Source organism: Herpailurus yagouaroundi, unplaced genomic scaffold, assembly GCF_014898765.1.
Source record: "Herpailurus yagouaroundi ecotype Mexico unplaced genomic scaffold, PumYag 139, whole genome shotgun sequence".
Lineage (NCBI taxonomy): Eukaryota > Metazoa > Chordata > Mammalia > Carnivora > Felidae > Herpailurus > Herpailurus yagouaroundi.
In genome coordinates this window covers 83536870-83549599 of record NW_024412394.1, presented here as the reverse complement: position 1 = coordinate 83549599, position 12730 = coordinate 83536870, and the positions used below count along the sequence as shown (strand labels likewise).

General features: G+C 35.8%; 1 protein-coding gene across 3 annotated transcripts in view; it reads right to left on the bottom strand.

Moving 5' to 3' along the window:
• Window positions 1-1020: 1020 nt before the first annotated feature.
• RSPO3 (R-spondin 3) overlaps window positions 1021-12730 on the bottom strand; it is an 88372-nt gene continuing 76662 nt past the window's right edge. The window contains exons 5-6 of one of the 3 annotated variants that reach the window (XM_040474569.1): window positions 2765-2934; window positions 1021-1376 (exon numbers count right to left, since the gene is read on the bottom strand). In XM_040474569.1, coding sequence (XP_040330503.1) covers window positions 1341-1376; window positions 2765-2934 — 206 coding nt within the window. In that variant the 3' untranslated portion in view covers window positions 1021-1340. Of the gene's footprint in view, window positions 1377-1727; window positions 2935-12730 lie in introns of those variants that run through there. The other 2 variants (XM_040474571.1, XM_040474570.1) reach the window with 2 other exon arrangements.

The following is a 12730-nucleotide window of genomic DNA, read 5'->3' as shown; positions in this document are numbered from 1 at the left end:
CAGAGGTCACATGCTCCCCTGCCAGTGATCACCTCCAGCTGACTTCTTTCAGGTTGCACTTAAATAGAAACCCAGAGCACTTAGGTGATTCGCCAATGGTTAACACCTGGGACCAGAACCTAACTTTTGATGATAGAAAAGAGACCACCCTTCAGTTATGAAGCAGAATTTGGAGACCGAGAGTGTGGATCTGATATAGACGGATTTATGTTGCTGTGCACTTTCTCTCCATTTTCTTTGAATCAAGAATTTACCAGTCATCCATTACCATCAACAGTTAAACAGATCCCAGAGACAGAATCAGGACAGAAGCTAATGAGTTCTGTGACTAGTGTGGGAAATTTGCCAGAAGTTGATCATGAGTTTTTGCTCAAAGGTAAGTAGGCTGTCAGTTTGAAGATCACAATGATTCCGTGTGCCTCAAGATCTATTACAGGTACATTTAAAATTAATGGTGTCTTTGTCTTCATTATATTTCACCCAAGATGTGCATATTAATGCTAATTTTCATTTCTTTTTCCTTTGTGATAATTCTATTTTTATTTAAGTGCTGCATCAGGAATTTAGATTATCTGCTGTTGTCTGGAGGATCTTGGGGTAAAAGTCTTGAGTCAAAACCCTTGGGAAGACTTGATAGTCATTGCCACAATTTTTACATCCTTGTTGATTTAGACCATTTTTCAGCACCTCATTTGCAGGCATAGACCTTCCCAGTAATTGCTTTTTGAAAGAATGGAGATATGATAAACATAGAAAGAGACACAAATAATTTGTCCTTAACTTAAGCTTGACTAGATAAGACTGAGGACAAAGATGGTGTCTGAAACCATCCAAAAGTTCTAGAACATGGGAATATACTTCCATTTAATATGGTTTTGTGGGAACATTTTTATTTCTCCTTGGTGATATAAGTTGTAGTTGAGAATAAAATTGTTTTTGTACTTTGGGAATCGATCTAGTTGGTTGAAACACTTATCTCATGCAGACTAGAAAAGAAAACACCAGAATAAGAAACAGAAATGCATCATTCAAAAATTTTATATCTTGGAAGACAAAAAAAGAAACGAAAAACGAATTAAGGCAAGCAGTCTACATGAACAGTACAGTTGGTGGAAAAGGGGTGACCAGAGATAGGCAGCCAGAAGCCAGATTCATTGCCAATTCTTCAGGAAGCATGATCTTTAGAGGGCTAGGCAGTGTAGTGGGCAGAGCAATCATGCATCCTTCCATTACAACAGAAGGTTAAGGTGGGCCATGAGCTCCTGTACTGCTTGCTCAGAGATGCCTCCTCTTGCCCTGGGCTGGCTGTGTCCTCTGTGAAACACTGGTGAGGCCTTCAGCTAGGGTGACTTCAATCCCCAAAAGAGATCCACAGACTGAGAAAATATGGAGAAGAAAAGGCCAAATGTTCAAGATGCAGGAGGAACTGACATACAAGGAAAGATGCTAATTTCTAAACAATGAATGGGGAGCAGTGAAATAATTTTGGGAGGCCTATGCATCTATAGTAGAATTTTGTTGAGTAAGAGAGAAGTTGAATAAATATCTCCTAATATCCTATAAGTAAATCTCTATGTACTTACATAAAGGTGGATTCAAAAAACAAACATTGAGAAATGTAATATGTTCAAATTACATAGGATACAGAATCCTCTTTCCTAATTCACGAGTTTGTAAGAGTAACAGCTTTCCAATAAAAACAAACAATAAAACAAAATGAACAAAACTTTAAAAACTATGAACAAATATATTTATTGTGGTGGCTTTCCCCCCTACTAGATACACCTTGTTAGAAAGTAGTATCCCTTTTAGTTCCAGGTGGACCATTAAGCAGGTAATAACATTGTTTTTCCCCCAGAAAACACATGACTTTGCAAACATGTTCTATTCTCCTTGCTCTAGCTTTTGTTTTCTATGAAATCAGAATTTTCTTCTAATAGGTATGATTTTGTTTGTGGAAGTTACAGGTACATGTTTACAGACTTATATAACCCGAGGGATAGCAGAGGCTGAACCACACAGTGCTGACATAGATTGGAGACCTGTTCCCAGTAATCACAACACTTCACAGTCCTGTAAAGCACAGAAATCATCTCCAGTGCTATGGTTTCTTCCACATTTTGCCTTTCTCCAATCCCATATGGTATTCTTAACTCTGGTGTACACTCTCATGTTTCTTGCAGAAGGACAGGGTGAGGGCAATAGAACCAATCTTAACACGGTTGTTTCTGTGCTGAGAAATTCTATGATTCCAAATGCCAGGCCCTAGTATCTGAGCACTCTCTAGATCTCCTGGACAAAACAAGGCTGTTTCTCTTCCCTGATCTCTTATATTACTTTGAAGGGATACTGCATCTTTGAATTTGCAGAACTATCTTTCGCTTCTTAAAGCAATAGCTTGAACAATTATTTTTATAGGGAAAAGATGGTGCTTCTCCAGATGTCATCATTACGCTGTTACATCTTATAGCCTATTGATAGTTATGTACAAGATTTCTTGTCTCTCAGGAATGCACAGAAGCATGTAAGATAACCATTTGAAAACATCCCTTCTTTGAACTTTTGGCTCTTTGTTGTTAACTATGCTTGTATGAAGACTATAGCAACTATTTGGAATGTTGTTTAGATTGAGCAGTAACTGACACGTTGTCCATTTGTGGTCCTAATGGCTACAGCACCTGTCCTGGGCATCTGGTTGAGATAGCAGCATCATGAGTTTACAACAATCTCATGGGACCCTCTAATGTACAGTGCTGACTGATACCGATTTCTGTTGTTTGTCTTGGACCTTTCGCTTCTTCTGCTGCTGTTTGTCTTTGTTTTCTCGTTGTTCTGGAGTTTCTCTGCTGGGTTCCAGACCTTTGTTATCAGGTATTGCATCCTTACTTTCTTCTTTATTAAGTTTTTTTCTTTTCCTCTCCCTTTCTTTTTTTCCTAAAATGAAAGAATACACCTTTAAAAAATATACTCAACTATGCTCTCTTTGGTTATTCTAAGTTTTTTTTTTTTTCAACGTTTATTTATTTTTGGGACAGAGAGAGACAGAGCATGAACGGGGGAGGGGCAGAGAGAGAGGGAGACACAGAATCGGAAACAGGCTCCAGGCTCCGAGCCATCAGCCCAGAGCCCGACGCGGGGCTCGAACTCCCGGACCGCGAGATCGTGACCTGGCTGAAGTCGGACGCTTAACCGACTGCGCCACCCAGGCGCCCCTGATTATTCTAAGTTTTAAAAAATGACTTAAACTTCTCTGTTGCAAATCGTACTCATAGATACTAAATATCTACTATTTAATTTTTTTTGCTTTTATTACTTATTTTTGAGAGAGAGAGAGAGAGAGAGAGAGAGAGAGAGAGAGAGAGATGGAGTGTGAGGGGAGGAGGGACAGAGGGAGAGGGAGACACAGAATCTGATGCAAGCTCCAGGCTCTGAGCTGTCAGCACAGAGCCCGACACAGGCCCTGCACTCACAAACCGCGAGATCATGACTTGAGCCAAAGTCAGACGCTCAACTGACTGAGCCTCCCAGGCGACCCCAAATTACTATTTAAATTATTCAACTACTTTCGATTAAGTCTGTATTATATTTTAAGAAATGTAAACATGAAGCACAAAATATAAGGAAACAATGCATATATGATAATTCTGAACAGTCTTAGAGGGTTCTATAGTTGGTAATATACATTATAGTTTTGAATATTTAATATAAAATTTTGAATACATTCCTGCCATATAAGAAAATTTTAATGTGTATTTTGCTATCTGGCTCCCATTTAAGGCACTATTTTGTATTTAAATTTTTCCAAGTAGTAGCTACATATTTGCAGTCTGCTGATATAACTGCATGCCATCTACTAAAAGAAAACTGGTTTGCATAACAAATACGCAAATAACCAGGATAACTGTACCTTCGTTCAACACAAATGTTTATATGTTGAAATTAATTTCCTTTGCAATTACACGCAGGGGTGGTGGCAACTATAACTTGTCAATAACCCTATGGTATAAGCTACAAGGGCAGGAACACTGTGTCTCTATCAATCAAATGAGCAAATATTTATTGGATATACCCTGGATTCAATGGAGGTCTCTGATCTTGAACTAGGTCTGAACTATAGATTTAGTTCATATTCACAGTATGGAGCATTTAAAAAAGTGGAACCAACATGATATTAAGGTTTTGATGTGGGAAGACATACTGCAAGGTAGACTGGAGCCAGGGTGGAAAACTGTTTCATTCTGTTGGTATTGGAAACTTGCTGAGAGTTTTAGGGGAAGAGAGTAATCTGAGCAAAGTGCATGAGACTTGCACCAAATTGGATAGACTGTTTTTATTTATTTCTGGACAGCAAATTAACTAAATATTTTATAATCATGTAAACATTATATATATGTATACACACACATACATACATATATATTCTAAAGTGCAAAATAATTTCTGGGGAATGGTGTTAGTAACATCCATTGCTACATATATCCCAATGAGAAAGTACTGAATTAAATCAAAATCATAGGAAATGAAAATTAAGAACCGACTAACTCCTTGATGTGGGACAAATTCTGATAATGTATATCCCCACAGACTGAGACGTGTAACATTTGCAATTAGTATCTGTCTACAAAGGATCATTTTGGACAAAAGTATTTTGGAGACTTTATTTGCATGAGAGAACCAAAATATTTTCATGTCCTGAAATAGGCTGCAGATATTGAATTCAGTGGTTTGGCTTTCTTTTCCTTGAGCTCTGGTTACAGAATCCTAGGGAGCAATATTATTAATACTGCATATATATCCTTAGCCAACACAGTCTCCTTGGATTAATGATTTTAGGCCACAACTAGCTTTGTCTGAGATTATATTTGTAAAACCTTCCAACTGCTTTATGAAAACTTGCTTCATTGGGCTCGACATAGTGCACCTCCAAATTCTAAACTTTAAAGACAGTTAACAAAAATGAGAATTCAGACCACTGCAAGGCAGTCAAATTGTTTTGGATATGAACAAAAAATGTTAAGAGTTGAATATTATGGCTAGAGCTGAGCTAGTTCTACACTGATTCACCAATTCCATTGTTCTTTTCACTTAAAAGAATATTGCTGGATTGATAAAATTTTGGTGGAAGGAATCCAGGTTTGGTTTTGTTTTTTTCTCATTCTGGCTTTAATTATTAACACCTTTGAAGTGCTGACAGGAACTTGGTAACTAAACAGAGAAAACTGAAGAGTAAATTTACCTTCCTAAATATGTAGCCTAATGTAATTTTCATGAAACTGTATAAACTGAAAGAAAGAAATTCTGGTTTTTATGATATGTGCTTGGTTTTCAGAAGGACATGGCTGCAAAGGTTAGATTACATAATATTTCCATTTGAGGAGCATTTTGGAGGTGTTCAAGTTCAACTCTAAAAAAATGGTCAGTGAAAATCATTCCAGAATTCCATAAAAACTACTGACCCCAAACAAAATTTTTATGGAAATTATCCAAAAGTTCAGTGTTTGACATTGTTCTCTTGATGATGGTCCAATATCTTACAGCTGTGATCTTAACCATAATGTTCTGGATACATAAGAAATATATTGTTTCTTTCTTGGTTACAGATTGATTTGTAGGTTTTTTAGCCACATCTGACAACATACTCAACTTACAGTGTATTTCTGCTTATTAGCAAACTGATATGATTATTTCTTAAGACAGGCAGACACATTTTTGGAAGTAGCTTGAAACTCAGTATTACAGTTTTATTATCCAAGGAATAACTATTTCGTCTGGGCGGTGAGTGTAAGGGGAGGCTCTAGTAAAGCAACAGGAAACTAGTACATTGTACATTGTTGTTGCCCAACAAAGGGTGATTGCACAACAGAAGAATGGGATTATTATTTTTTACGCGCCATGTGTTAGTGGTTGGAAACACTAACTACCCTTTTGCATAAATAATATATTTTCTTCTTGTCCAAGAAATAAAATAGAAATGCAGAAGAGTGGCTGCAGTCCATTAAAAATCACGTGCAATTGGGGAAATTTTGTAGGTTTTCATTAAAGGGGACTTTTTTTCTATTCTGCTGACTTTTTATTGATGGGATCAATAGTTGTTTTTATACTTTTTTTTTTTGGATAATTTTGCAAACTAGGCATTCCAGTTATCGCAATCTTACATATATGTTTGTGTTTTGTCATTCACTGCTTAGGCATGTATACACATGCACACAGGCAATGGAATTGGGTTGTAGAGGGCTCTTACGATTAAAAGAATGTTCATCATCCCTCAATGTTCCAGGTATGAGGGCAGTGTTAGATAGACACTGTCCAAGAGAAATTGCTATTAGCAATCGAGCACATTCTGAGCCTTTGCAGAGAAGCACTATGGTGCAAACATTTGTTTAACAATGGTGTTTTTAAAGTCAGGAAAACACAGTGTTCAAATTCTAGGTCTGTCACCAACGAGTTGTGTGGCTTTTGACAATTTGTTGGTATCTCTCAGGATTAGCTCTCTGATATTTAACATACGGATAATCATTACTACCTACTAAATGTTGTAAAGATTACATGAGATGCTTACAATGCACTTAGCATAGTGCTGGGCACACATCAATCATGGGTGAAATAATAGCTGATGTTATTAACTCATTACACAAACATGAATTAAGCCTCTACTCCATGCCAAAATGTGCACTAAAACCTGGGGATACTAATGAGATATGGAGACAGGCATAATAATTATAGTTACAAGCTAATGCTAAAATAGAGAGAAGCATGAACAAGATCCTACTGGGAGCACAGCAAGGAAAGCACTGAACTCTGCCAATGGAGATCGAAAGAAAACTCCCCAGACAGGGTGTTGTTTCAGCTGAGCCTTAAAGAATGAGTGAGCATTTGCCAGGCCACGGAGGGAAAAAGGGCATGTCAGGCAGTGAACAATATTGTCAATGAAGGCATGCAAGGACATGATGAATCTGGGGAGCTGAAAAAAGTAGACTTCCTTGGTTTGATCAGAGTCTATATATAGGACATTACTCAGAGAAGCTGGAACGATATACTGGACTCAACTGCCATGTTGGGAGTTAGTCCTGAGGATCAGTGATACTGAAAACTGGAAAAGGGCAAGAATCAGAATCTGAGAGCAAGGCAGAGTTTGGATATTTCTGTGACTAGTTTACAAAAGGCCAATGGGATACTCTGACATGTGACATTATTTTTTTTATTTCAGGGACACTTTGAAAGTAATTAGAATCCATAGAGGGAGTATAGGCAGTGACAGGTATTTATTTTTGAGCCTTAACTTTTAAGAGTACCTAAAATCTCTGTGCAGACCATTCTAGACACATGTTATTTAATATTTCATTGCAAACCACTATCATGTAATTGAATACATGATTGATGTTTTTGTGATAGTGAAATTATTTCTTATTAATACAGAAATAATATAGTCATTTATCTAAGCACCTCCTAGGGCCTTCTGCAGACCAGGTTTCCAAGTATAGGTGACTTTGAAAAATACATATTCCTAGGCCCCACCCCTGGAGTTTATGATTCAGTAGCTCTTATGATGGGCCCAGGAACCTATAGTGAATAATAAGTTCACTCCTAGTTTATTCTGATGTGCAGCCATAATTAAGAACCATAGCTGTAGGGGCGCCTGGGTGGCTCAGTTGGTTAAATGTCCGACTTCGGCCCAGGTCATGATGTCGCAGTTCGTGAGTTTGAGCCCTGTGTCCAGCTCTGTGCTGACAGCTCAGAGCCCGGAGCTTACTTCATATTTTGTGTCTCCCTCTCTCTTTGCCCCTCCCCTGCTCATGGTCTGTCTCTCTCACTCTCAAAAATAAATAAAAACAAATTTTTAAAATTTGAAAAAAAAAAAAAAAGAGAACCATAGCTGTAGACCAAGAGGAGATCCAATTTCCCTAAATGTATACTCTTAGAATTTATTTCACATCTCACGGTTTCTCATTTAATTTCTTATATATAAAGAATGTTTTTTTCACATACTGTAGCTGCTACAGTAAGGCAAGTTTTCTGGTTAGGTGTATCTGGAATAGACACCTAGATACAAAATGAAAATTAGTTGCAGACTGTCTTTTAAAAACCTGTTCAAATAGAAATATGAGCTAAAAGGAATAAACATGTAAAAAAGAATGGACAGAAAAGGAAATGGGCCTGAATTATTTTTCCTAAATTTTGTATTACATATTTAAGTTCCAAGTGAAAAATGAAAACTGGAAAATGCTCAATTACCTTTTAAAATGTAATAGGGTTATAAATAAAAAAGTTGCTCTCCCCAGAATCACAGATGGGATTTATTTGTTGAGAATTAGTCAAATTGTGAATATTAATTCACAATTTTCTGAATGTTTAGAAATGTCTGTGCAGAAGTCTTTATGAAGGTGGCTTCTTGGTGAATTTCTTGCAAGACATCACTAAGGGGAGCCATTGAGCTTTATGGAGCTTCACTTCCAAGGCAAGCTGTTAAAATTTTTCTCAAAAAGCTAAAAATGTATCCCACACCCTAGACTGAGGATTAAATATCAATTATTATAACTAAAACCAATTAAGTAAATATCCCATTAAAATATAAAGTTTATTATTTCTAGGTCTTTTCTCATTATTGGGTGTGGAATGAAGTTCAATTGGAAATGCATGGTTTTATACCTTAAAAAAGCACAAATGATGTGAAAATGGGGTTAACCTGATGATTTATAAATCTAGAATTGACCTTACTTTTATGTATAGAGGAAGGAAACTCAAAATATTTTTCTTTTTAGTTAATATATCACTGGGGGAATTTTGAAGAGGAGGGGAAATTGCTGTAGTATTACTTCTTCGGCAATTATGATCTGGTAGGTAGATACATATTTAAAGGCTTTTGAATTGTGAGCTATACCAACACAGGACAGCCTGACCCAGTGGTAAAGAACAGGTTGAAAGTCAGACCTTCTCAGCTGTATTATTACCAAGTAGAATTAACTTGAGAAATACATTCAAACTTTTTATCTTTTGTTTTTTAAAAAATAAATTGGAATACTCATTTCCTTGCTATTATTTTAACCTAGGAGTTTATAACAAATATAGTGAAAATATAAAGGAATGGATAGCTTTTCGAAAATAGGCAATTAAATTATCCAAACTGAAGTTTAAAGCTACCTGAATTATTTACTCTCTAGTTTAATACCTGAATTAATTTCATTGCATTTCTACTTAACTTCCAAGATGCTTCTGATTAATTATTCACAGAAAAATAATTTAGCATAGCATTACAGACTCCACCAAATGCTGTTAATTTGGGAAATTACCTTGAACCATTTTTGCAAAGATAGCTCTGATCATTAAAACATATTAAGACTGAAATAGCATTTTCCCACCATTCGAAAAGGACTAATATACGAGATACAATCTATTTGTGTTGCATTCTTTTTGGGAATTCAGAAACAAGATTGCTCTGACTGTAACACACTGAGTATAAATTTTAGGAGGTGAAAGGGATAAACCCAAGTTTCTTAATGGCCTCATACTTCTGTTCCTACTCACTCCTGCACTTTACTCACCAGAACCCACTATGTTTCCTGACCCCATGTATTTGATACATTTACTAGAATGCACTTTCTACATCGCTTGCTCTAACTCAGACTTTGTGTTTAATTCTCTGCCCACATGTCACCCCTTCAGAGGGACCTTCCTCACTCCCTCACCTTTTCTTAGGCTAGGTTATTTGTATTTCTACCCTCTTTGCTCAGTAACTCCCAATTACTAGCCTGTTGCAATAACCATGGTGAAGTTGACAGGGCAGTCTATTTCTAAAAATAGTAAGAGTAATGATAATTAAAGTTTAATGGACACTTACACATACCAGGCACACTTCTAAGTGAGAGCATTGGGTCTAAAAACTCTACTATAACCTCCATCTAACACTGAGGACAATGAGGCTCTTAACCACAGTGCTCTTCTGCCCCCAATCACATCTGAACAGAGCACACTGTGGCGCGGCATCCTTGTTTTAGTTCATATTTAAGCTACTGAGTAAAAAAAAAGGAAAGGGTGTGGACTAAACACAACAGAGAGTTTGATAGAAATTATGGTTTAGAGTATACTTTCTTAACCTCTTGTAATTTGAATTCTGAGCAGCAAGTTGCTCATCAGATCCTAACAGCATTTTGAAAGAGATGTTTTATGTCAGCACCATCCAGTCACCACATTCTTGCCTCTCTTCCTTCTTTCTTACTGCTACAGTTTACTTATTTTTCAGTATTTCCATCACCTTCCCAGTTAAAAAAATGTAGGATGTAGTACTGTGGGTTTTGGAAATTATTTACATATTATGCCATTTATATCTTACTTAGAAATTTTATTTTACCTCTAAACTACCACTGCTACATTTCTGAAATCCTAATAAAATTATCAGAGATTTTTATATTTTGTTACACTCAATATCAAAAGGGAGAAAGAGAAACTCTAATGATTTAAGTTTAAAAATCCCAGTAAGGCATGAATGCAGTCCTAAGATAAATCATTTTATTTATAGCAAACATCATAAATATCTAAAATCACAATTTTTTAGAACCTTTCTTTTCATGATCTGCCTTAGTACAATAAACTTTCTTTTGTGAAATCGAATACTTTCCTTAGGAATTGATTATTTTCAGTTTGCCTTGACAGTTTTTCCCTCTGTTGTTTAAGTAATTTCATCACTCACTGAAGATTCAGGATCTGAAATTTTGAATTTTAGCTCTATGTGCTGACAGAAATTTCCACGGCCCTTTCACCCAAGGTAACTCCATTCCATCTCATTCCTTCTGCTGACCAGAACCTTAGCCTGGACTCTTTGCACTCAAGAGGGACATTAGCTAGAGTCCAAAACAAACTGTTAAAGATACTGGATATTGCATACTATGCATACTAAAATGTCTTCCGGTTGTAAATCATCAGTGTTAAAAGAATAGTTAAAAGTGCAAAGGAGAAAGCACCCAAAGATTTTTTTTTTTTTACTATTTGTAATATTTACAACCTACTCATCATGAAAGTAAAAGGCATCTTATATTTTAATTTTATAATATTAAAAAAAAACATAGTAGGGCATTACAATTTCTATAACTATTTCACTTACATAACTACTTTAAGTTTAGTATTCTTTTATATAAGCTTATTTCTCTTGAATCAACTACCTTTTGATTAAAATTCATTTGTAATTAGTGTTTGCAATGTTCTTTTTTGTTTGTTTGTTGTTTTCTTTCAATGCAAAATCTCTTTGAGATTCTACCCACCACATTCGGTTAGATTATAAAATTCTTGGAAACTAAATCACGCACATTAATTCATATGTTGAAAATTTCTTGATCTAAGCATGTTTGTATAATATGTTTTGAACTAGATCTTGGATCTTATGAAATTGTACCTATTGGATAAGCATGTAAACTTATTCTGATTTTCACTTATTATCAAAGGGTGTGCTGGTAAATTTCACCTATTAAATTCAGTCAAATTTAGTTCACTACTTTTACTGTAAAATTCATGGCCAGTTTGTGGAATGAATATTAACTGGTCTCTTAAGGAAAAAAATCACTCTTCATATAATATTTTGATGGTTTTATACACTGTTTATAAACTTATAATAGGGGGATTAATGTGTATATTGCTTTCTTTAGAAATTTAGATAATGGTTGGGGCGCCTGGGTGGCGCAGTCGGTTAAGCGTCCGACCTCAGCCAGGTCACGATCTCGCGGTCCGTGAGTTCGAGCCCCGCGTCGGGCTCTGGGCTGATGGCTCGGAGCCTGGAGCCTGTTTCCGATTCTGTGTCTCCCTCTCTCTCTGCCCCTCCCCCGTTCATGCTCTGTCTCTCTCGGTCCCAAAAATAAATAAAAAACGTTGAAAAAAAAAAGAAATTTAGATAATGGTATGGCTGGCTCCACTATTTAAAAAATGACTGAAGCCTGCCTAGTTGCACTGCTAAATGTCCTTTCTGAAATTTTCAGTTTAGACCAGTCTTCTCAAATATTAATGACTATTTCAAAAAGGTTGATGAGTTTATTTTTTTACAATTCTCTCTTCATTGCCCATCTGAGGCTTACGCTGCCTGCTGCTATAGACCATCAGCTTATATGTCAAGGTACAAAATATGTCTGAGTCTAAGGAATTTTTATGTCAAATATTTCTTTCACATCATTCTTTAAAAAATCTATTGCAGCAATTTAAATATTTTTAAAAAACAGTAAAATAACCTCTTTGATCATTCCTATCATACACATATTGCCAGACTTAAAGTATATAAATAGCATCATAAATAGGCTTTCTTATAAAATTATTATAAAACAGAATACATAATTGTCATTCAGACTACTTATCGAGGGATTCCCTTAAGAAGGCTGGAAACATTATTTCTTTAGTATTACAGTATAATTAACTCCTTTGAAGAACTTTTCACATTCTTTGTGATAAATCAGTTTGCTTAATTCTGTGTCAATTTAAATTTTAAATGTGTATTTAACATATCATTAATCAACAATTAAGTTGCAAGTACTGTCTAAAGTGTAGGTTGTGTTGAAAATTTGAGTCTTAAATATTTTTTTCCTGGTTAATTTTATTTTCTTGCTCTAAATCTTTCTGAGTTGACAATCATGCTATTCCTGTCCTCAAAACACATGTTAAAGTAACGGAATAAAGAATCCTTAAATTTGTTGCCTTATGCAATTCATTTACCTTAGAAAACCAAAAACGTCAGTTGTATCAATATTTGATTCTGAGA